This window comes from Gymnoscopelus braueri (assembly GCF_963280865.1).
Source record: "Gymnoscopelus braueri genome assembly, chromosome: 4".
Lineage (NCBI taxonomy): Eukaryota > Metazoa > Chordata > Actinopteri > Myctophiformes > Myctophidae > Gymnoscopelus > Gymnoscopelus braueri.
In genome coordinates, this window is record NC_137605.1 from 46,686,980 (window position 1) to 46,713,151 (window position 26,172).

Below are 26,172 nucleotides of genomic sequence, written 5' to 3' on the forward strand. Positions count from 1 at the left end.
AATTGCACACAAAGTAACTTACTATTAATAGCCAAAGATTGAACAGGGATAGCTCACCGTCATTTGACTTTGTCTTTATCAGTTGAATATGGTGTTTTTGTCATAGAATGTAGTGCAGTCATTCACCAAAGTATAAATTAGCCTTTACAATGTATACCTACAAACATATACATACATGTCTATTGCATACACGCATGCACGCACTCACTGACACGCACGCACGCACGCACGCACGAACGAACGCACGCACGCACGCACGCACGCACGCACGCACGCACGCACGCACGCACGCACGCACGCACGCACGCACGCACGCACGCACGCACGCACGCACGCACGCACACACACACACACACACACACACACACACACACACACACATACATATGCGCACATCGACTCCCACATCCACACCCACTCACCCACCCAGTGTGTGGGTGTCTGTGCCCTGCTGGGGTCAACCAGAGGTAACTCTGACAGATAAGCAGATGTCGTCTGTAGCACTCGGCCAACTAACCACACTACATCACTGCCACTTGATAGAGACAAAGGATGTATTGATCTGAGAGAAAGGAGGAAGGGGAGAGGATCATTCAATAGAATGAGAATCAGACAGAAGAATAAGAATTCCTTTATTGTCATCGCACGACAAAACTGTGAAGCAGTGATAAGTATAATAAACAACACAAAAAGAGAAAGAAAATCAGAAAGGAAAGGACACAAACAATCATTTGGAATTAAATGAAGACGGATGAGCAGAGAGGACAGAGATGACAGTTTGTGACAGGCAGATGCTGGGGGTTGGAGATTCAGATAAGGTGATAATCCTATTAACCGCTGTTGTGTGCAGAGGCACAGGCACAAATTGCAGTGTCTATTGACGTTGCCATTGGTAACACACAGTGACTGTGGCTCTCTGATGAGGCATCTTTAAACACAGATTAGCTCTCACAACACCAGGTACATCTCAACCCACTGGGGGCTGATTGCAAAGTGGTCGCCCACAGACACACTGATGGACATGTAACTTGACTGATGCAAATGATGATTGACAATGACATTATACTGATGCAAATTTGTGAGTGTATGCATTTTAGTATTTGTGGATATTTCAGTGTGTGACAAAGGGTATTGTTTGTTTTTCCTATCTGTATGTACACACATGTATAAACTGTTTATGTATATATATATATATATATATATATATATATATATATATATATATATATATAGGCTATACAGTCTGTGTCCGGAGTTAATCTTGCAAACCACTGGACAGATCAGCGACAAATGTCTTGTGCATGCTGCCACTAGGCCACAGAAGTACCTTGATCCACTACTTTTTAGACTTGATTTTTGACATACAATGCAGTCATTTGCCAAAATACGATTTAGTCTTTACAAAACATGCATACATTCTTACATGTATTAATACATGTAGTATTGCATTCATTCAAAGGCCCTGCTGGGGTCGACCAGAGGTAAGTCTGACAGAGCAGATGTCGTCTTTAGCATTTTGCTCTTGAACAGCCCCGCCCCCTGGCTGCATACAGGCAAGCCGTACAGTACAGAGGGTGTTGTGTACTCTATTGGCAGGTTAATTTACATCTTCCCCCTTATGTCAGTCTCCCTATAGAGTCCTGTTTGTATAGAACCAGGTGTGGGGGGATTATGTTTGCATAGAGCCAGGTGTGTGGGGATTAGTGTTATGTCTGTACCACTTCTGATGCTGCTGCTAGAGTGAATTGATGGAGAGAGCGAGATAGAGAGAGAGAGACACACACACACACACACACACACACACACACACACACACACACACACACACACACACACACACACACACACACACACACACACACACACACACACACACACACACACACACACACACACACACACACACACACACACAGAAGGAGGGAGGGAGGAAGTCTCGCCTTTACTCCAGAGGGGATTCTCATTCTGATTCTCACCTCATTTAATTGGGCTGCTGTCTCCTGAATCTAGAGCTAGTGAACAAGTGGGATGGAAGTCTGCGTGTGTGTGCAAGTGGATGCATCCATGCATGCTGATGAATGTGTGTGTGTGTGTGTGTGTGTGTGTGTGTGTGTGTGTGTGTGTGTGTGTGTGTGTGTGTGTGTGTGTGTGTGTGTGTGTGTGTGTGTGTGTGTGTGTGTGTGTGTGTGTGTGTGTGTGTGTGAGTGAGTGAGTGAGTGAGTGAGTGAGAGAGAGAGAGAGAGAGGGAATGTGCATGCGTGCAATGCATACGTGCCTGTGTGTGTGTGTGTGTGTGACGCGTGTGTGTTGTACTAGTGGAAAGTCTTTGGAATAATCTTGTTCTTGCTGGGCTGTATAATATCCCTGCTGGGAGAATCCATTTGTCATTATTCTGTTGTAGTGTTTGATGCTTGCCATGTGACTCACATGCACACTGCAGCAACTCACAAAGGCTGATGCTTTGCTCCGTTGATGCCGTTTTCTCTCACATAAACCAAATATGAGTCATGACACATACTGTATCTGTAAGTCCTGCTTTGATGCAGTTTTTGTAGCGTGTTGATATTATTAAACATTTTAAAGGTCACAGCTGTGTACTCTCAGATGGTTTTGATAAAAGGTTCATGTGTGATAGCAATGAAAAGGCACCAGAATGTAATTATTGTGTAATACAGAGGCAGGTCTAATCATTGTGAAGGTCCAAAGCATGTGCACATTTTGTCCTTTGGTAGGCATGCTGTATTTTCAGTATTTATTTGTCATATGAATAGTGGGTTATTACTGTCTCTTAAAGGAGACACTTTACATTTTGAATGTGTCTGTTTTCTCCAGTATTGCTGTTAACTTTGGAAAACAAGCTAATGTTGGCTAGGGCTTTTAGCATCATGAAGTTCTAATGAAAACTGCTAAAAACGCCACAAACAAGCTGCTTTTATGTTAGGTAAAGGCCAATGTAATTCTAATAATAGTAATTAAAGAAACAGGTGGGATGAGACACTGATTTCCAGCTTTTGCATCTCAAACAGATCTGTATTTCTGTATTCACTGTGTGGCAGTGGGGAGAGCTACTAGGTGGCGCTGGAGTAGCAGTGAACACCTGTAATTAATTGAGCTGAATGTCAGACTGTAAAAGACACTCATCAGTGAGCCAAATTTCTCTGTTCTGTGTCACACATGCCACAGAGAAAACAGACTCTGTGAAAAGTTAAAGTGAATGGACTGTATAGGTTTTTTAACTCAACTCTCGAGAAAGCTTTTTTTAATGGCAGGTTTTATTTTCATGTTTTGTTTGACTTGTACCTTGAAATCTATGAGTTTTTTGTTTGTACAACCCACACACGTCACACAGGCACACACACACACACACACACACACACACACACACACACACACACACACACACACACACACACACACACACACACACACACACACACACACACACACACACACACACACACACACACACACACACACACACACACACACACACACACACACACACACACACAGACACACACACACACTATTTATGTGAAATATTTATTACACAGTTTGGTTGATTGCTCGATTCTGATTGGTCAATCCTTGAATTCAGTGGTCTGTTATTTCTCTATAGCAGACTGCTGTTTTGAAGAATAGACCATTGCTACGGACAGAGTGCAAGCCTCAATCAATCAATCCGCGGTTTATTCAACATGACAGCCATGTAAACAAACACACAATGTCATTTTACAGCACAGTACGCCAAAGAATGTTTTTGAAAACATTTGAAGCGAGCAGTAACAGAATATTCATACTTGATCATAACTTCCTACCGGAGATTTGCGAGCTGCCCTAGCATAATCTAATTGACTATTTTGTTTTGCCCCTAAGCAATTAAATCCTTATAAAATCAATCAAATCATTTTGTGTCAATCTATACATTTATTATTAATCTATCTTTAATAAGGAGCTGTGCAATAAGTGGGATAGTTAACGGTGAGCTGATCATTGTTTAGAAATAAACTCCTTTAGGGTGAGAAAGACCCCTCCGCTTTGTGTCTGGGTCTTATCACCCTGTCTGGGTTTATTTCTCACCATTAACGGCTCACCATTAATTACACTCTTGCTCTTGCTAACTAAGACTCGACCTTTCCCTTCAACCTGTTGCATACTTGATATGTGTATGTCTTCTTCTACAGAGGTTCATTCAGTTCCTGGCCTCCAGAAACACTCTCTTCAACCTCAGTAACTTTCTGGACAAAACTGGCTCCCATGGTGAGTAGCACTTCATCCCTGCATCTCTCGAACACCTCAACCACATCATTTCCCCTTATAATCACTGCACATGTACATCTTCTAATACCTTTTTCAATTCCAGACCATTCTTCTCTTGAATTAACTCTGTGTTCACACTTCTAATCCCTCCTACGTTCATCCAATCAATCGTCGCTAGCTCCTCCTCTGATCTCAACACATCTCCATCCGTGGCAGTGTTTATTAACTCACCTCGGGTGGGGGAGACAAGCTGTCTCCCGGGCTCATTAAACTCATCTCTGTGGTGTTGAGTGTAGTCTCCCATGGTGATGTAAATGGATTTCATCATCCTGCTGATGAAAAATGTCCTCGGCAGGACATTGTTTGAGTAACACTGGGGTGACTTTGGTGTGTGTGTGTGTGTGTGTGTGTGTGTGTGTGTGTGTGTGTGTGTGTGTGCGTGTGCGTGTGTGCGTGTGCGTGTGTGTGCGTGTCCACGCGCTCGTGTGTGTGTGTGGTTGTCTCCCTCAGGCTACGACATGTCCACATTTATCAGACGCTACAGCCGTTATCTCAACGAGAAGGCATTTGCCTACAGACAGATGGCTTTCGACTTTGGCAGAGTCAAGAAAGGGTACGCTTTTTCTTTTTTTCTACAAACACACCCCCTTTGCTGTGTTTATCATTTGATCACGTTTATTGATTTGAGGTATGAAAAGTATAACATTGAGCATAGTGTAGGTTGTCTTGTTCATAATACAGCACCTATTAGTATTTGGCATCTCAAATACAAATACAAACCCTTGACATCCCTTTGGATGGAGTACAATTCTCGGGTGCTTGTCAGTGCGTGGGAGGGCCTGAGATAGGAACCAGTCTGTCTCAGGCCAGGGTCCGTCCATGGCTGCGCTCAAGCAGAACAGGGACCTGAATACAGAGCAAGCTAGCAAGCTACTCGTGCATGCAACACTGACAGCTCCATTTACCCGACGGACAGAAGGTCACTGATATCCGCACCGGGGTGGCAGTACAAATACACACATACAGATAGCAGATGGGCAGATAGGTGCTGCTGTGCACGACAAGAAGGGGTCAAAGAGTTGTTCACTGCTTGACAGTATACAGCATCAGCTACTTTACTGGGACCATGCTGGAACCATTACAACTCTTCTGTATGTTTATGTCTATGTTCTCTGTCTCTGTCTCTCTCTCTCTCTCTCTCTCTCTCTCTCTCTCTCTCTCTCTCTCTCTCTCTCTCTCTCTCTCTCTCTCTCTCTCTCTCTCTCTCTTACATCAGAGCTGATGGCGTGATGAGGACCATGTCAGTGGAGAAACTGATGAAAGGGATGCCAACCCTGCAGAGCCAGATAGACGCACTGCTAGAGTTTGAGGTAACAAGGGATGCATTGCCCACCCATGCCAATAATAGTCACTTTGCCATTTGACTCCATTAGCTGTTGACTGAATTCACTGCTTTCAGCGAAAAATGCCATCTGCTTGTGAAAATGTGCTTTTCAGAATTCTATGATGAAATGTTAGTCGTACCATTATCACAACAATAGCTTCAGGAATTGCTTGTACTCCCATCTGTGATGTCTTCTTCACAAAAGCTCTCTGCATGTAAATGATTCTATACACTCTTGTTAGGTTTTATTTCTTTGACTCGTGATTGTCAACCTTTTTCATATCAAGGACCCCAAGTTTGATACGGTATACGAAGAGTAAACGAATGTGAGAGTGTAAATCTCAGGGTTACTGACTCGAAAGGGTTACTAACTATCAACCATTAGCTGGGGACCCCCCGGAACCCCCTTGAGGACCCCTAGGGGTCTGCAGACCCCATGTTGAGAAACAACAGTGATTTGTCATAATATCTCTTATTGACCCCTCTCTTATGTTCTGTACCATAGGTTTCTCCACAAGATCTTAACAATGCGGTGATCAATGCCTGCTTTCTCCTACTCTTCAAAGATCTGATTAAGTTATATGCTTGCTACAATGACGGCATCATCAATTTGCTAGGTATGCAATATCTACTCAAACATGCCAGTATTCTGTCTTGCTGAGTAAAGGTGCAGTGCCCTAGAGGTGCAACGCCATCTTGATGGTGAATTGAAGTCAGTCCAAAATATCTGTTTTCCAGAGAAATTTTTCCAGATGAAGAGAAGCCAATGCAAAGACGGCCTGGAGATCTACAAGAGATTCCTGACACGGATGATCAGGGTTTCTGAGTTCTTTAAAATCGCTGAGGTAGGTTGCCGACTGTGCACACTGATTGACTGTTGATTATGTTAACAACGGCCTTGAATGCCCATTGAAAAGTTCATTTTCTTTTACAGCAAGTGGGAATTGACAAAAATGACATACCTGAGCTTACCCAGGTAAGACTAATTTGCATGTTCATGTCTTCTTTATTTTCTGTTAAGTTGAATATTTAGCCTGTGAAGTAATTAAATATAGTTTCCTTACTAACAGAGCATGTGGTGTTATTCTAACTGTGTTGCATGTATTTTGGACCCTGTCTAAATCTCCCATTAACGTCTTCTCCTGCAGTGCAAATAACAGATATTCATGGACAGCAACGTCTTTCACTTGTGGTTGTTTTTAAGAAAGGGGCTTTTGCCATCACTGTCCCATGTGTAAATTCCATTCTCCATACAGCCAATGAGCTGTGGTACCCTGATTATTGACAGGCCCTCTGCCCCCCCACCCTCTCTTCTTACTTGCAGAGATGCAGAATGATCATAAAGGCTGAGAGTGTGAGTAGTGTGTAGTGCACAGAGCTAGCTTCAGGGAGCAAAAACAGCCTAGGAAAGATGAACTTTTGAACTCTGTTGAATGCATTGACTTGAACCACACTGCACAGTGAGACACACTGCAGACAGACAGACAGACAGACAGACAGACAGACAGACAGCAGAGGCGCTGGTGAAGATGTGACTGAAAGAACAGACTGGACGAAGCTGCAACGCTGAGCAATGCTGCTGACAGACCTGCTGTGGGGTCTGAGCTAAACGTGGTTTTAGCTCAACAATCATATCTTATCACCACAGAATATTCTACTGTAACAGCACTGTGGAGTTTCCATGGCAGTAGGAAGGGCCAATTTATACTACTGAGAACGACCATGTCACTCGACGAAAGTAACAGATTTTCAACTGAAAAACGTACAGTATGTGGCGTGAGGCATGGAAAGTTTATTTGTATTGTACATTTCATCCACGAAGGCAATTCAAGGTGGTACTTAAGGCATAAAACAATATTTAAAGACAAAAGGCATTTAAACACATCAGAATAGATCATTCTTTACAATTATATTTGTCGAGTGACATGGTTGGTTGAAGTATAAATTATCCTTGAGGAATTGCAACATCAGCTGGCTTCTTCTGTCCTGAGCAGACCAGGGTTAAACAATCAGAGTACTTCAGTGTTGTGCCAGGTAGGTTGAAAATAGATTTCCCAGTGTTTACTTTCGGCCACTCATTATGCTGTACTTTATTTTAATTATAATTTATTTCATTATGCTGAGGTAAACCTCAATCACCTGCCATGCTTGCCAGGTAACAAAACATTCTATGGATTGTTTACCCTGGTCTAGTATTTAGACTGAGACCCATTTGGAATCAGACTGGTGGGCATCTAGGTGATAAAGTAGGTATAATTTAATGAATGATGATTGATGTTGAACTTTGGTAGAACCTTGGACTATATAGGGACCTGGCCATGATATTTAAGTCCAAACATTGTCGATCGTTTTTTTTTTGATTTTTTTTTGCTAATGAAAATGAATGGAATTGGTAGTTGCAGTACTTCGATCACAGAGCACAGAAGCAATAGATAAAGATGATTGACACTAATTGGACTCATATCATGCCCAGGTAGCTACTGTACAGTATATAACCCAAGTTTCTTCCAAAGTTAAACCCCCTATCACTTTTAAGCACTCAAGGCTTCTAGACTGTGATGTCATGGAAACTCAACAGCTGAGTCTGGGGTTAACCCTCAACTCTCCAATGTGACAGTAATGATGACAAGCATCGACAGCATGTCACTATGCTGCCGTTACATGCCGTAGCCAACATAAATCATGCTTGACAGGTGGCTGGAGAGCTATTGGTGTAGGGTTTTACCACAGCCCATCACTGTTACACTTGATTCAGCATATTCAATTGTGCATTGTTTAGAGCTGGTGTGTTAGACCTGGGAGTTGACATGGTCACTCACCAACAGTTCTCCAGAATCATTGAAGTCATTAATTAAGCCCTTGTCAAGGGATTTTTGTATCTCAGGCCTTAGTGCAGACATGTGCTAGGACAGGTACATGACTGGCTTGAATCGCAGCTTCTTCACAAAAAGCTATGCTTTGTCAGTTCATTCAATTGGCACGCTCAGGCTAGGTCAATACTAACTAGGCTAGCCAGCTTGATCAATAGGGTAGCTATTGATCAGGCCCTGTGGAGGGAAAGAGCATGTGGATGCAATGCTACAGTATGCCATGTGGACTGAGGTATAACGTTGTGTTCTCTTCAGATGTCACATTTTATCAGATGGGCGTTGCCTGTGTACTGTACCACCCTTAAGAAAAGTGGAAGAAATGTAAATCCCAGACAGCATTTAACCATAACTGCCTATTTTGTCAAACCCTTTGCGGCAAAACATATATTTTGTTTAGTTTTTTTTGTCAGGGAGAGGGGCACTTAAGAAATATTTTGGGCTATGTGTTCGGCCAGAAGGCTCTCCTTGGTACCAGTCCGGGAGGAGAGAGTTGTTACACAGTCACCTCCAATGTTTATAGAAGTGACCATGTGACCACCCTAAATTAGTCAGAAAACACCATAAATCATCAAGGTACAACCTGCAAGGCTTAGAAGGTCCTGGCTTTAGAAATTAGATGCATGAGTGACAAAGTACAATTAGTGTTAGCGTGTTGTGCAGAGCAGACCTTATAAATCTCCGGAATCCCTGGATTTACCTGACGATAGTCAGCTTGGTGGTTTTATCTCTTGTTTGGAGAGAGCAATTTGTGCTCTTGCCATGTCAACAGGGATTAAATAAGCAAAGATAACAGAGAATTATTTGTAATTCACTATCTATGTCAAGTTGATTAAAGTCTTATGGGAGTAGAGTGAGTGATCGAGCAATGCGCTGCATGTTCCGATAATATGATCGTAACGTCGTTACTTGTTCATTCCAATAGCTCTCATTTTGACCTTCTCCACAGCGGGCTGTCTAGCACTTATCTAGAGAACTGCTGCTTGCCAAGCTTGGCAGCTCTCCTCAACAAGTAATTGAGTGGACTCAGCTGCAGATCCTCTGCGACAAAAACATGGGTCATTCTTATAGTGGAGGAGTCAGTCTTTCGATTACCTCTGTTCCCATTTTTCTTCTTGGTGAAAAAATATGTTTTGTTTCCTGTATTTCTTCCTTTACTTCGTCTTATAGGGCTCCAAGGCCTTCTGGTCTCATTTATTAGATGGCCAAGAACGTAAAGTAGTGAGATGTATGTCTTTTACAGAGAATTTAGACGTATAGTAAGAGGAGTGGGGACATTAGAGGGAGGAAAGAGACAAAGAGACTTATTCAGTTATTTATCTCACATGTTTGGCTTGCTTGATAACAGGTGTACTATCCTTCCTGCTTGCATGTTTATTGACGAGGATGTTCTATTTAGCATGCAGTGATGCATTGTGGGTACCTGGAGCATTGATCTACAGTATGAACTTTGCATGAAGATTGAAACTCAAAAGTGTTATTAGATTAAACTGCTGTCCGTATGGATATTTGTGTGTGTGTGTGTGTGTGTGTGTGTGTGTGTGTGTGTGTGTGTGTGTGTGTGTGTGTGTGTGTGTGTGTGTGTGTGTGTGTGTGTGTGTGTGTGTGTGTGTGTGTGTGTGTGTGTGTGTGTGTGTGTCTGTGTGTTTCAAACTGCTGTATGGATCATATCAAGATCTCCTACCATCTCTACAGATACTTCCACCTGTCTACCTGTGTCCTGTCCTATAGTGCTAATCCCTGTGAACATACAGTACTAACCACCCCTCAGCATTTCATGGAATCAGTGACCCTCCATAAACATCAAATATTTCCAGTCAAACACACACTTGTTCCATTGTATTGCAGTCTGCCAACACAGTGCAGTTGCCTACTGAATACATGGACCATGTACATGGCAAATACATGGTTTCTGTGTGTGTTCAGACCGGTTCCATTATGTTTTGCTGGAGCATACTCAACATTCTAAACCTCTATGGCCATACCCAACATCTCTCTCTCTGACACTCTGGCTCCTGTAGTATAGCTACCTCATCTCTGTATGAATCCTCATTCCTCAGGCCCCAGAGAGCCTTCTGGAGTCCCTGGAAACCCACCTCAACACACTGGAGGGGAAGAAGCCGTAAGTAGTCAGCTGTCTGTTTTGTGGCGTGTTACTTGTTGAATACTGTAGTTCAAACATCTCTGATGCAGTGTATTAACCAGGGGCGTAACTACCGTGACGCAGCCAACGCTGTTGCGTTGGGGCCCGGTGACATTTAGGGCCCACCCGTGCTGTCTGTAAAATGAAATAATAAATATACGGTATAGGCCTACTGTATACAGAGATGCAATTGCAGTTGACAGAATTGTGGCTAGCATGGTGCTAGTAATTAATTATTAATTGATTATTTTGTATGTACATATGTACAGTTTTCAGATTTTCCTTTTTCTTTTTTTCTTCACAAGATTTTGGTTTAGAATGCCAGGTTAAACATGCCTCAGAATCGACCAGTTCTTTTTTATATACAGTATAGATAACATTTGTGGTCTCGTGATTTTTACTATAAAAAATTATGGAGTCACTTTTCATGTCATATATATGTGCTCTTCTCTATTTTCTCCTAACTCAGTGAGGACAAGTAAGTATGCTATTCTGTCAATGGTAAAGGGACTGGTTTTGTTTTGTGCATAATAATACATTTTCAGTTTTTGCCCGTTTATATTGTAGTTGTCATATTGCAATTCAATAGAACTAATGAGCAAGTTTTGTGCGTACATACAGTATATTTTTCAGTAATCTGCCACATACATCTTTATGTTTTCTTGTACTGTTGCTCAAGATGGAGTTCTATTGAAACATTCATTTTGTGGCCGTGCTAGTTGTGTTAATCCTTAACCCATTTAAACCGGGAACGCATCTGTGTAACCACTTAAACCATTATTTTATACTTTGGCTATTAAAAAATAGCAGCTCTACAAGCTCACACAGAGTTCGCGTTAAAAATACATATTCAAAGATTTGCAAAATGTTCAAGAGTTTTCAAAAATAGCAGATATACAAGGTCATAGAGCGGCACTCAGTGCCGCGCTATGAGCTTGTATATCTGCTATTTTTTAATAGCTAAAGACATCTAAAATGACAGAGATGCGTTCCCGAATTGCATGGGTTAATGTGTCACCTTATTATGACAAAATGAAGATCATTCTTGTCATGGTTATACAATAACATGGATTGTCTCTGAGCTGATCCCATTACTAACGCCCTTTACCTTGTTTTGTTTTACGATGTAATGAGCCCAAGCTTTCACAAGGCCAGAGGAGCAAATCATTTCAACTCACCGCTCCTTAACTGTACTGTATATGAGTAGCTCTGAAAAGAAAGGCCTTGTTGAAAGAGAGATGGGCCACTCTTGTTTTATTCACTGGAGTGGTGTCAAGCCATTAAGTGTGGGTGTTTTCTAAATGGAATCGCCTCTAAATGCTGCCTGCCTGCAACAACAGAACTGATATTTAAACTGTCACTTTGCCTCCTGTCTCAGTAACAGTCATTATGCCTCATCATCATGCACATTACTAAAAACCCTTTTAACCTGTGCGTTGTCCTTGTTTTTTGCAGGTCGCCCACCAAGGTAAGCACTGTTTAACTTCAACCTTTCACAGATTGTAGTAGCGGTTTGTAGTGATTCATTGTCAATTCACGCATAAAATTGCAGCTGAATCACATCAGCGTATGTAAATGCCTGGTCACCATAGTAACGGGAGGGGGGGCGTGTACACTCTTCTCAGCAGGAGTCAGCGGCCACCAACGGCTCGCCGGCTGCCGCTGCTCCGGCTACCGCTACACCGGCTAAGGCTGCCCCGGCTAAGGCTGCCCCGGCTCCCGCTCCACCCGCTAAGCATGCCGCTCCCCCCGCTAAGCCTGCGCCTCCTGCAGCTCATGCAGGCGGTCCCCCGGCTCGTCCCCCGGCACGTCCCGGCCCACCCAAGCCCCCAGTGACCCCCACCACCAACACCATTACCACCATCAACAAGTGAGAATGCACCACTCAGCATTATTACAAAGGGTTTTTGACTTATATCCATAGATATTACATTACAAATCACTCAACACGTTGCATGTAACACACTGCATATAACACTGCATTCAACACACTGCCTAGTGCCTACAACACTGCATATGAAACTCAACACGTAATCCTGTTTCCTGATTTGTCTCTCTGCTGTATGCAGTGGTGGAAAGTACATTTACTTAAATACTGTACTTAAGTACTTTCGGTTGTTGAATACAATACGTACTTTTACTTTACAAAAGTATGTCCAATTTTCAATACTTTATACTTCTACTCCACTACATCTCAGAGGCAAATATTGTACTTTTTACTCCACTACAATTATTTGAAAACCTTAGTTACCAGTTACTTTGTAGATTTTGATTATTATTACAAAACATACATTAACCACTTCAGCCCTATATATACTTTGGCTATTTGAAAATAGCCCATCTACAAGCTCTCAACGCATCGCACCACAACGCGTTGAGAGCTTGTACATCTGCTATTTTCACATTATTTTATACATTTAGAAAACTGGGACATTCTGCGTTAGGAGTACTTTTACTTTTGGTATAGTATAGTATATCTTATAAGTATATCTTGATGCCAATACCTTTGTACTTTTACTCAATTAAAATTTTAATGCAGGCCTTTTACTTGTAACAGATCGAGTGTTTCTACATAGTGATATTGATGCTTTTACTTAAGTAAAACTGTGAGTAGTTCTTACACCACTGAGTATGTCTCGTCTATCTGTCTCTCGGCAGTGCTCTTGATGATAGCTTCCTGTTGGATCTGGACCCCATGTCCTCCTCGGCAGGAGGTGCTGCGGCAGCTTCATCCACCAGTGCATGGGGAGGTGAGACAGGGATATGAAATGAAATATTTCACACAACTTTCAATTGGCAGTTATAGCTGTTATGAAATATTCTTAGCTGAACGACTTGAACGACTATTATATGGGCCACATGGCTCGGAAAAACCCAAGGCTACTTACTTACTTAAACGCAGTACATTGCCCAAAATGAGTACAAAACGACTTGAAACTACTGTACATTGCACAAAATCAGTACAACATTGCACGGCTAGAGAAAAATAAAGCTATATGACAGAATTAACTGAATTTTATGTTTCTGTAATGGAATGCAGGATTGTACTGTAACTTCAAGTAAAGTAAAGTACTGTAACTTCATCATAACGTTTTTTTGCAAATTTTTGATCTCTAAAAAAAGTTCTCTCTCTCTTACACAGATCTTCTAGCTGAGGGTGAGTATCACAGCTCGTGCTATTGTGTGAACAGCTGCGTTCCACGGGGAAAATAAGACAAATGCCTTTTAGCGTGAGCAAGTGGCAATGTACCTGGAAAATGCCTGAAGCTCTTACATGGTCTTTGTGACGAGATCCTGGCCATGTTTATGTAGGGAACAAACACATGTTCTACCCCTTTTTTACAATACAAGCTTTTATTTCTTTTTCATCTTCCTCCCACTCTATCTTTCTCCCTCTCCCCTCTTCTCTGCCCTCTTCTCTGTCTGTCTCTCTGTCTCTCTGTCTCTCTTTCTCTCTCTCTCTCTCTCTCTCTGTCTGTCTGTCTCTCTCTCTGTCTGTCTGTCTCTGTCTCTTTCTCTTTCTCTTTCTCTCTTTATCTTTCTGTCTGTCTGTCTCTCTCTCTCTCTCTCTCTCTCTCCCTGTCCCTGTCCCTCTCTCTGTATCTCTCTCTCCCTCTCCCTCTCTCTCTTTGTGGTTGTTTTGACTGGGGATTTGTGGGGTTTGGGCACGTTGCGTCTGCATCTGCAGCGCCCCCAGCCGCCGCTGACAATGGCACCGAAGCTCTCCTGGCGGAGGGCGACGATGCTGACGATGCTGCCCCCGCAGCAGCCACGCCCAAGGCTGCAGCCAGCGCGGCCGCACCTGCGCCAGCTTCGCTGCACGCTCCCTCCACCACCTCCGCCACAGAAGTGGACCTGTTCGGAGGTCAGTGGAGATGGTCAGAGGAGGGGAGGGTGGACAGGACCCCCACTGCACACAGTGGTCTGTCTTGTCTGTCTATCTGCAAGGAACCCACTCCTTCTCTTAGCAAGCTCTTGTTAGACTTCCTTCCGCCCGGTACGCTGGACGTTAAGTAAAACGGAAAATATAGTGGGTTCAAAAAATGCTGTATTGGGATGTCAACAGCATCAAAATCTTAGCTAGATTAAGTAAATGCTAAATGGCTGTCAAAGAGAGACTTTGCTTTGCCCATTTCTGAGCTTGACATTTCCCTCCTTGTCACAGAGTACAAGCTTGTGACAACGTCCATGGTAACCCCTCATTAACCCAAGCCTGCACAAGCAGTGTGCTCACTGAATGCAGCATTATGCAGCCTTCAAAAACCTACCATTCCAGCAATGGTACAGTCAGACAAAAACATTTTGGGCTGCATATTTCTTGTATTCTCTGACCTTTTGTCCTCCCCTAATGCTCTCTAATTCTTGTTTCATCCCCATGCCCATGTGTTTGTTTACTCACCCCTCCTTTTTGTTTGGTTTGGTCCATTCCTCCATCCGTTCGTCTATCTGCCCGGTCTGTGTTATGTTTTGCGTTCCTTGTCGTCCGTCTGCGTTGCCCTAGATGCGTTTGCGCCCTCCCCTGGAGACGGTCCTGTTGCTGTGGCTGCGGGCCCTGCCACTGATGCATTTGGTGGATCTGGTGGGTGATAAAACAGCTTTGTATGCATGTGCAAATACATGCGTTTGTGCGTATGTGTGTGTGTGTGTGTGTGTGTGTGTGTGTGTGTGCGCATGTGTATGTGTGTGTGCGTGTGCGTGTGTGTGTGCGTGTGCGTGTGCGTGTGCACGCGCGTGGGTGCGTGCGTGTGTGTGTGTGTTCAACAAGATGACAGTATATCCATTGGCCATGTGGTGGAATTTGTGGCCTGCTGTCTCGTCACAAACCCTGTTTACAAGGAGCCCCAGTCATCATGGACCCTCTCCACCTCCTCTCTACTAAAACCTTTCCTCGCAATATTCACCTGGTGAATACTCGAGTAAAAAGCACAGCACAGCTATTAACTTGGTTTTCTCCCAATTTAATATTTAAATACCACTAACCTACCACTAATCCTACTAGATGATAATGCTGGTCATCCTTGAGCCCTTGGTTTATTTATCCAACAACTAACTACGTTAATTCTCTCTTTGGCTTGATCGTGTAAGTAGACAGAGTAAGGAAAAGGACGAAGAAGCCATAGTAAGTAAGGAGCCAGAGGACAAGAGCCGTACAAGAGCAGTCAGTACAATATATATACAGTATATACGGTATATATATATAGTTCCTTGACTTTTTTGAACCTCTGGTGTGTTTATAGCATACTGTAGAAGCTATGACATTAATGAAATGACCATTTACTGTTTACTTTCTGACATGCTTCTTCATTAACTTTCTACTGCATCCATACAAAGCCTGCTGTTGTCTACATTCATGATCATGTATGTGAATTGAGTCCATACTACAGTGTAGTGTAGACTCAATTAAAACGTATGAAACACATTTTGAACACAGTTTATTGTTCACTGTGGTCTGTCTATGTAAGCTCTTTTACTAATAGACAGTGCCTATTGTACACTGAGCTGATTCTTAATAAAAGGACTGTATGATGGAGCCTGTGGATGCAGTACGAAGGTTAATGGGTAACGTTTGCATTTTAGTTCATTTAATTACATTCCTTTGACCTAACCCTCATTTGAAAGCTCTTAGGCTTTTTTACTGTGTTTGTTATTTAACAAACCCCCCACCCCCACCTCTACCCCTTCCCTCCTCCCTTCTCTGATCATAACCCGCCCTCCCCAAACCCTCTTACCCCCACCCTGCTTTCTAAAGACCCCTTCGCTACGACAGAAGGGAGTGCAGACATTGCAGCAGCAGGGCTGGACCTGTTCGCTATGAGGCCTACCGACGCGGGGGCCTCCGCCCCCACCCTCACCCTCACCTCCAGTGATGCGGGGGCCATCGCTGCCCCCATCGCTGCCCCTGCCGCCCCCACCCCTTCCTCCACCACCACCACCACTACTACTACTACTACCGCCACCACAGACAACACCACCACAGACTCTGCAGCTGCCCCGGCTCTAGATCTCTTTGGTGGTAAAGTCCTCTCACTCTCATTCTGCCTCCCACTGCATTGCCCTGCATTATGATGATGATGATGATGATGATGATGATGATGATGATGATGGTGATGGTTGTGATTAATGTGTTTGCTCTTGATGATACTGAAGATGACAATAACTTGGCCTCTCCCTACATTTCAGATTTATTTTTTCCATGACACCTTTTTCCCCCATTATGGTTTATTTAATTTGATACAAAAGTCAACGGGTCAATCGAGCATTTTGACCACCTCTGGCAAAATTTAAATGATTGGACCATCAAAAGTGAAATCTACTTACTACTTAATAGATTCATTGATAATCCAATCTGAGGTGATATTGAAACACTTCTCCATCAAATTCATACATTTTATGAATCTGTCCATGCATACTTAGCTAGATCTTTTATTTTTATTTTCACACTGCTTTAATTGACAGATGTGGCTCAACTTGTCTTGACTGCTAACCTGCTAATAGCACTAACAAACAGGCTATACGAAGGAAGAAAGCAACAACAGTTTTGTCTGTCTAACTTGGCTTTCTTCTCTTCCTGCTTCAAGCCTATGCACATTGTTTTCATGACAGTGGAATACCACTCAATGAACCCTAGCGTCCCTATTCTGGGCATGTAGGTGAACATTCAGCGAACATTCGGCAAAAAATAGCATGTCTACAAGCTCACAACGTGTCGCAACACAATGCATTGTGAGCTTGTAGATTGCCTATTTTTGGCGAAGAGATTTGGTGTAGAGAAAGTCAACTGTCTTGGGGTCCCTGGGGAATCATATTTAAATACTGAAATTGTCTGGAATTCCACTATCATTGTTTTTCTCCATTTTTGTAACAAAAGTGGGAAAAAATACAAATAAAACCCAATGTATTGTTTTGTAATGCAACACAAGTTGTTATTGCATTACCAAACCATACATCTGTAGATTATCTTCCTTTTTTCTTTTTTCTAATTATCTTCCTTCATCATTCTGTTTGCACTGAACTTGAAAGCTGGAATGTCCATTATAACTGTGTGTCCTTGTTTGTAGATATGTTTGAGTCAATGCCTGAGCAAAGCCCTACCACAGAAACCAAAGCCGCTACCACTCCTAGCGTAGACCTTTTCGGTTCAGGTACACGAGGTTGATCTCCATTTTATCTCTGTGTGGAACCTCTTCTTCATCTTCCTCTGGTGTCCATGCGTCTGCTCCTCTTGTCATGTGATTTTTTTGCATATACACGTACTTGGTTTGTCCCCATAGTGGTATGAGAAAATGTGCATGCTAGACCACTCGTAAGACGATTTGTTTCCTTTCGGCTGCTTTTATGTCTATGCTACACAGTAAAATCCTCAGTGTTCGTTTAACTCAGAAAGTGTGCAAATTGAACCAAATGGACCCATAAGGGTAACCATGCACACACAGTTACGTTTGCACACTTTCTTTTTTTTGTTCAAAGTTTCTTTATTGGCATTTTCAAAATCGCATACAGGTCAGTGAACAAAAGCATACAAAAAGAGTGTATGTTACCCCTCCCACCCCTCAAAGTTCCCGCTCCGAAAGAGCCACAACCCTGGTATCTTGCTGTACCATTAACAAAAGAAAAACAATACATACAAATAAGACACATTTACATTGAAAGTTGAGAGAAAATGAAAAATTAATTAAATAAAGTAAAAAGCAAGGATAAGTCAAAGAAGTTAAGTATACACATTAGAATATGTATCATTAAATGAAATTACAAATAAAAATACGAAAAAATGCAAAAAACAAATACAGTGGGATCAGTATTTACGGGTCATTAATGTCACGTTTGCACACTTTCTGAGTTTCAAATGTAGAAGGGAACACTGAGGATTTTACTGTGCGCGGTATGTCAGCTACGCTAACGCTTTTCTGTGCTCCCCCTGCCCCGACCTCTCTCCCTCTTTCTCCTCCTGCTCCTCTTGCTGCTGCTGCTCTGCCTTGCTCTGGCGCTGGCGCTGTAGACCTCCCCGCCGTGTCTCGCGGGCCCTCTCCTTTGCCTGAGCCCGTTCCGGCTGGAGACATTGTGACCGGTGAGTTTCGCTGACAGCACAGCTTGTCATCTCATCTCATTCATAAAGTAGGGACTTGAGTGAGTGCATGTCCACAAAGTGGCGCTGTTTACCGTCACACTTCACGAAAACATGGACACCAAATTCAGATGACGGAACCCTTGCACATGTGACCTCATTCTCTGGTCTGTTCCGCTACGATCCTGTACCCTCTCACTGTAACAAAGCATGTCATGGTGCTGGGCTCACATTCTAAAAGCAGTCATATTGAGGTAAATTTTCTTCCATTTCTCTCTCTCTCTCTCTCTCTCTCTCTCTCTCTCTCTCTCTCTCTCTCTCTCTCTCCGCTTAGATGCTTTCTCCTCCCCTGCAGAGACCCCAGCTCCTGCTGTGGCCCCTGCTTCAGCTCCTGTCCCAGAGGCGTCCTCTCCACCCAAACCAGAGCCTGCACTTGTTATCGATCTGCTGGGTACATGGACCTCAAGCACACATACTAACTCTTGCACACACGTCGTCTTGGTTTGTCCGCATAGTGGTATGAGGAAATGTGCAAGCAGGACAATTTGTACCTTTCGGCTGCTTATATCTGTGCTACACAGTACAAATTCTCTAGCCTGGGATCCAGACTAGAGAATCAGTCTGGATTCCAGGCTACAAATCCTCAGTGTTGCTTTAACTTAACCGATTAAGACCGGGAAAGCATCTGTGTCATTTTAGATTTGAGCTAAAAAGCATTATTTTATACTTTGACTATTAAAAAATAGCAGATCTACAAGCAGATCTACAAGCTCATAGAAAAATCGTGAAAATGTGTGCAAATCTTTGAATATATATATATATTTTTTAAAGCAAACTTTTCAAATCTTTGCTTCTGGGTGTCTCTGGGACAAAACATTTTGAGATGGGGGTCTGCGGCCAAATACATAATCATTTTGGGGGTCCTCGACATGAAAAAGTTTGAGCACCACTGATATAGCAACATACGTTTTTCAGAAAACTGTTAGGATTTCAAATTGAATCAAATGGAACCCATAACATGGAAGATTTGACTGTACAGTGAGTGAGTTGTGTCTCTCAGTCTTCACACATCAGTGAAGTCATGGTCTCACGCGTCCTGTGCGACTCCTCTGCCCCTGTCGTGTCTCAGTGAGCGGCCCATGACCTCTAACCCCTTTCTACCCTTCATGCTGCCTTCTGGATTCACTGGACTGACCATGCAGACAGCTTCGGTGGTCCCGAGGAGCAGACGCTGAGTTCTGCCCCTGCAGCAGCTGAAGATGACTTGCTGGGAGGTATGTGGGGTGGTTAGTTGTCTCACTGCATGGCCCAGAACGCACCAGCATGTCATTTTTATATTTTTGTCAGTCTCTTTCTTTCTCTCTCCGTCTCTCTCACCTTTGTGTTTTCTTAAACACACGACGCACATGCACACGCACACGCACACGCACACGCACACGCACACGCACACGCACGTGCACATGCATACGCGCGTGCACACACACACACACACACACACACACACACACACACACACACACACACACACACACACACACACACACACACACACACACACACACACACACAGGCCATCCTCTTCTGATAGTTGTTACCATAGTGGTTGCATCGTTATGCCAAACTGCTGTTAAAGTTTAATGTTCTTTCCTAAAAGTCACAATTCTCCAAAATGACTCCACTGCACATCGTCTGTTTTGGAAACCACTTCCTCTGCCTCTAGCTTTTCCTTTTATCACCATATTTTATCACATTATGGAAATGCGATTGTGTTATATTGGAAAAATGGCTCTCGGCGAGGCTACAATTGAATGTGGTATCGCAATTGTTTATGCTTTCTGTTCCTGCTCCAATTGTATCCAGGTTTGATGTCTCCTTGCCTGCCAACTACGGTGGGCCCAGCTCTTGCTCCGGCCCTGGCCCCCGTTGCGGCTCTAGCCCTGGTTCAGAATGACCTCCTGGAGTCTGGCTTTGATGCCTTGGGTTCCCTGCCTTCTCCCACACCCCCAGTACCCGCTGCAGTCGCAGCTGTGCCACTAGTACCAGCAGCAATAGACACGGCAAAAGCCCCACCAGCGCTCTCTGGTGGTTTTGATACTTCAAGTAGTAAGTGGATTATACTTTATAGTACATTGTGAATGAGTCTGTTTTTAGGAGTTATTTTTTAGCTAACTGCTTTATTTATTTAATTTGGGGGATTAGGCTGTATGATCATCACCCCCCCTATTATAGATTAGTACACATCAATCTTTTTTTTTACAAGATGTTCAACTGACATTGAATGAAAGACAGAGATATTTTATCCTCAATTTCCTCCGTTCTGAAAAGGATTATTTTCAGGCCAGACTAAATTAATTCCCTGATCATATTAAGGGACGTTGGACCAGGGCAGTTGTAGATCAAAACATGTCAAATACAGTACACTAAAACATTCATTCAGCTTCATTTAGCAAGGAGCGCTTTTGTATCCGTCCTCACCATGTAGTTCAGAATGTATTTCTGTTTACAGTTGACAGTGAGTGATGGCAGGTCTTAGCCTAAAACTAGCAGACATGGTCAGAATGGAGCTAGCTAGCCCAGTGTGATCCTTGTTGCAGCGCTGCTGCTATTGCTGCGGATGCTGCTGCTGCTTTATATGTTGATCTTCTGCATGAGTGACGCTGCCACGCAATGCTGCCACGCACCGCTGCCACTGGCCTCTTTGCGTAACACAGAGGCCTTTACACTCCCCACAGCTGACGGCTTAACTCCTCCTCACTGCTTTGTCTTTGCTCTCAATTTCTCGCTCAATCTGTCTCTTTTTCTCCCCCTCCCCCTGTTTCTCACATGCACACACTGATGCTCTCTCTGCTCCCCCACACTCACCCTCACCTCTTTCTCTCCTTGTCACGAATCCCACTCCCCCCCCCCCCCACATTCCCATTTTCTCTGCTGCCCACCTGTCCTCACAACCTTGCCCAAATCCATCTTCCACGTCTGTTTCTTTCCTTCCTCCCCCTCTCTTCCCCCCGCCCTGTCCTTTCATCTCTATCTGCTGGGTCATTGCTTGCTGCTACTATGTATAATTGGTGAGTTCAACCCCCCACGGTGCATCGCAGCATGAGCAGTCCTCACTCCCCCCTTTAAAAAACAATTAAATTAATACGTACGTACGTCCAAGTTTTGCATGTTGCAATTATTTAAACTTTTTTTTTTACTCTTGGTCTCGTGCATGAGACAACATTTTGTGATCTTTATATTTCTGTAATGCATCCTCACTTTCTTGCAGTATCATGTCAAAATAGGCCAGTGTTTGAGTTCATGAAGTATGGACACATACACTGGGTGACTGAAACTCAATTGGGCACCACCACAACTCCGTTCCAATATTGATTTCCTCATTGCTCCGGGGTGGTGCATGCAATGCGCAGCTATAAGCTGTGGCGACATCAAGGCTAGATGGGTCCCAGTCATCGTACAGTCTGGTTACACATCTGCCCCCTGTTGTGTCAGTGTACAGTAGATTAAGGTATTATGGGTAGTAATCCGCGGTGTCTCTCTAACGACCTGCCCCCCTCTCCCCTAAGTGTTCGATGGATTAGGTGACTTGATGATACCTGCCTTAACACCCCAGAGCACCGGGGGCAGCTCTGCGGGCAGCACTGCTGGAAGCGCAGCTGTAGGCGGAGGCATGTCGGCTGCTCCACCCGCCACACCACCTCCTACCAAAACCATCGGAGGAGATCTGGACTCATCACTGGCAAACCTGATGGGCGGTAAATTTGGGATGTTATTAGTTGGAGGGGAAGCAAATGGTTTGATCAAATTGTTACACAGGTTGACCTTTTTTTCTGTTCTTCTTTTGCAGATCTTGGAGTAAAAAAAAAGTAAGCGTGTGTGTTCAGTGTATGTGAGTAGAGTGCATATATATGGACATGTGTTTCCCTTGTGTCCATCCTACAGTACGTGACAACAAATGCTCTGCAGTACAGTATGAATAATACAATAATGGCAAGATCCATGTTCATTGTAACATAGTTTAAGACCTTTCTCCAATCTCCCATCTATGTTACCTTTTAGGGACCCACAGACTGAGAAGAAGCTAACCGGAGGTTCTAACTGGACGCCCCATGTCGCCAGCTCAAGCTGGGGTACACCTGGTGCCCCCATGGTAAGACAATTAACCCACCCTCTTTTAAAGTAAGATCCATAAAGGTTTGGCTTAAAAAAACTATTTAAATGCAAGCAATTGAGCAGAGTTGTCTACTGCATTGCAACTCTTTACTATCCAAACCCACTCTAAACGTGTTCCACACCATTACATTTAGATTGGATTGAGTCTGTTTTCTGATATAGCCTTTACTTCCTCTCTTTAGGGTGGCCCTGGAGCGGCTCCACCTGGTGGAGCCATGATGCCACCTGGTGGAGCCATGATGGCACCTGTTGGAGCCATGATGGCACCAATGGGAGCACAGTCTGGCTTTGGCATGGTAAGCTTATACATAAGTAGTTCCTCATTGGCTGATTTTGGATAAAGTTTTATCACAGAGATGCTACTGTACGCTGCTTACACTGAATGGAGACATAAACCATATGACGTGAAAAATATCGGTTTTACAATCATGTGATTTTGTAATGAACAGCTGCTTAGCTTCTTAGGAAGATATGTATGCTAACTATACGGCCACTTCTTCCCTTTATACCCAGCCCCCCGCTACAGGCCTTGGAGCTCCCATGATGCCACAGTCTCTGATGGGGCAGCCGCTGATGGCGCAGCCTATGATCAGACCAACCTTCACTGCACCCGGGGCTGCTGCAATGGGATCACCAGTAATACATTACAGATATTAATCACACGCACGCACATACAGTACACACATACACAGTGCATGTCAAAACACATCTTCAGTGTGTTGTGAAAAGCTGTACTTTTGCAGGGATGCATGAACATAAATACTGAGGTGTAACACACACATGTTGGGGGGGGGGGGTTCTGCCTTTATTTGGATAGTATAGTGGAGACTGACATGAAACAGGGAGAGAGAGAGAGAGAGAGAGAGAGATGGGGAGTGACACGCAGTAAAGGTTGTCAGGCTTGGGAATCGAACTGTCGAAGTGCTGTTAGGCTGCATTAGAGCCTTATGTGGCACCAGTGGCGTCCCCAAGAATTACATTTAGGGCAGGCAAGATTTTTGCCCCTCGGCCATCGGCGCCCACACATTATGTTATATCTAAAATGTTGTTCTCTTTCATTTCGCTGTGAGCAGCTGTCTCCAGGACCTGCCAGCCAGAGTCTAAAGAAGGCTAAAGACCCCCTGGCAGCCCTCGACCTCAAGGATTTGATGTCATGAAAGGTGCTATACAAATAAAAGGGTATTATTATTATTATTATTATTATTATTATTATTATTATTATTATTATTATTATCAAAAATATTGTCTGAGGAATGCGACAGAAAAAAAAGAATCTCCATGAATTCAAGGTCATGGGGTGTGTAATTTATAGAAAAGAAGTCAATTTTTTCCTTCTTTTTCTCTTCTCCTTCTCCTTCTCCTTCTCCATCTCCATCTCCTTCTCCTTCTCCTTCTCCTTGTCCTTGTCCTTGTCCTTGTCCTTGTCCTTGTCCTTGTCCTTGTCCTTGTCCTTGTCCTTGTCCTTGTCCTTGTCCTTGTCCTTGTCCTTGTCCTTGTCCTTCTCCTTCTCCTTCTCCTTCTCCTTCTCCTTCTCTTCTCTTATGTCTTCATATAGCTGCTTTCTTTTCTGGAGCAAGGCCCTCTCAGTGTTTGCCTGGTGGTTGTGAACAGCTCAGGATACCAGAGCGTCCCCTTCACCTATTCCACCTTAAAAGCCTCCCTCTTCTCCACCCAATCCATCTTCACCACTCCCAGCCCTGCCCTTCTCCTGTGTGATGTCGTAGCACAAACTGTGAAGTGAACCATAGCGGTATATATACATATTTAAAAAAACAAACAAAAAAAACCAAGCGTGTGCTTATGTAGATGTAATAATCCTTTGTCTAAAGAAAACCACACAAAACCCTGAGAAAAAAAAAGTCCGAAAAAGTAAGTGAGAGAAAGGTGAAAGTGTATGTGTTTAGATTCTTTATTTCCAGTGTTGGCGTTTGAGTTGAATGATGGATGTACGTTTATGTCCTAAGCTCCACCCTCAACCCTGTATTCGACCATGCCTCTTTCTAGAGCAGTGATTCCCAAACTTTTTAGCTGGAGACCCAAAAGAGACAATTTGTGTCTCCCCGGGACCCAAACTTACAAAAATACATTATAATCACTTAAGTCCCATTTCAGAAATAGTGAAAATAGCCAATCTATAAGCTCACAAAGCATAGCTATGCAATGCTTTGTGAGCTTGTAGATCTGCTATTTTCACTGGAAATGTTCAGATTTTTTTTTTTACATTTCTGCATTTTATTTTTTTTACATTTCTGCATTATTTTTTTAATCTTTTGACATAACTAAGAGAAAATATATAGGAAACGTAAAAAGAGGGATATTTACAAAAAAAATGCGTGACCCAAAAGTGGGTTCCGACCCATTGTTTGGGAAACACTGTTCTGAAGGGGGAGGGGCTCTTCTCCTGCCCTAGTCGGATTGGATGAGAGTGGTAAGTGAAGTGGCTTCTGTTACGTGAATTTACAGAAGGTCCTATCTTGATGTACATATTTCTCTGGCAAATCTGTGGATTATGTCTCTATTCTGTATGTCTGTTGAAGAGAAATATAAATGTGAATCCAATATGAAACGTGTAAGAAGTCATGTGAGCGATATGTTAATTCCCATCATCATTTGAAAGTGTTTGGAAACAAATGATTACTGCTATATGATTGATATACTGTATAAGAACATGTATGGGCCTCTGAATAATCACAGACCATCAAGTGATTGGTTTTATTTATTTTTATCGTGAGTAGTTTTTCTAAAAAATGTTTTTTATTTTTTTATTTTGTTGCATCTTGTCCAGCGTTGTTCATATGGTTGTTTTCCTCTAGAAACATTCTCTAATGTGGTGTTGATATTCACGTCATATCTGATTACGTATATTTTGAGAGGAAACCTGTTAGTATGTTCAGGCAAATCTATATTTTGTCACACGACCCTTTTGACAAGTGTCGCTTGACAAAAATAACATTTTCAACTGGAAAGTGTCACGTTTTAATTGAATTGAAGTGACATACTGTATATAAGTTAGCCTTTATTCATTGCAGAGGTGAATTCAAACAGTCTTAGCATATTATGAAAATTTTACATAAGTGTGTACAGACGTCTACCTGCTATTTTAACATTTTCCCTATGGATCTATCTCTGCCAGCTCTCCTTTGTTTGATTTTCATTGTTGCCGGTGATTTCTTCATTACTGTCACCAGTTCAGTGTCAATAGGGTATCAATAGGGTTATTTTTGTATTTAAGGAATTTAAGGAAACAGATTCCTTTACCATTCACTTTTCTTTGTTCTTCATTTGA

The 26,172-nt window shown here is 43.0% G+C and overlaps 2 protein-coding genes across 2 annotated transcripts in view; both read left to right on the forward strand.

The window, feature by feature from the left end:
• snap91a (synaptosome associated protein 91a) overlaps positions 1–10,637 on the forward strand; it is a gene marked incomplete at both ends in the record, with an annotated part of 38,959 nt that extends 28,322 nt beyond the window's left edge. The window contains 7 exons of the mRNA XM_080426032.1: positions 4,185–4,260; positions 4,771–4,873; positions 5,537–5,630; positions 6,150–6,261; positions 6,383–6,489; positions 6,579–6,620; positions 10,572–10,637. Of these exons, the coding sequence (XP_080282158.1) occupies positions 4,185–4,260; positions 4,771–4,873; positions 5,537–5,630; positions 6,150–6,261; positions 6,383–6,489; positions 6,579–6,620; positions 10,572–10,637 (600 nt within the window). The remainder of the gene's footprint in view (positions 1–4,184; positions 4,261–4,770; positions 4,874–5,536; positions 5,631–6,149; positions 6,262–6,382; positions 6,490–6,578; positions 6,621–10,571) is intronic.
• A 501-nt stretch (positions 10,638–11,138) lies between these two features.
• LOC308083624 (clathrin coat assembly protein AP180-like) lies at positions 11,139–25,193 on the forward strand (the record flags this gene model as incomplete). The annotated part of the gene is made up of 20 exons (XM_080425939.1): positions 11,139–11,155; positions 12,110–12,122; positions 12,283–12,524; positions 13,313–13,404; positions 13,797–13,811; positions 14,343–14,519; positions 15,156–15,233; positions 16,404–16,667; positions 17,713–17,796; positions 18,651–18,719; positions 19,051–19,167; positions 19,919–19,990; positions 20,577–20,819; positions 22,280–22,468; positions 22,561–22,579; positions 22,773–22,863; positions 23,069–23,182; positions 23,400–23,522; positions 23,960–24,065; positions 24,442–25,193. 19 exons carry the CDS (start codon positions 11,139–11,141, stop codon positions 24,041–24,043), a joined length of 2,103 nt encoding a protein of 700 aa, XP_080282065.1. The 3' UTR covers positions 24,044–24,065; positions 24,442–25,193.
• Between the last annotated feature and the right edge of the window lie 979 nt (positions 25,194–26,172).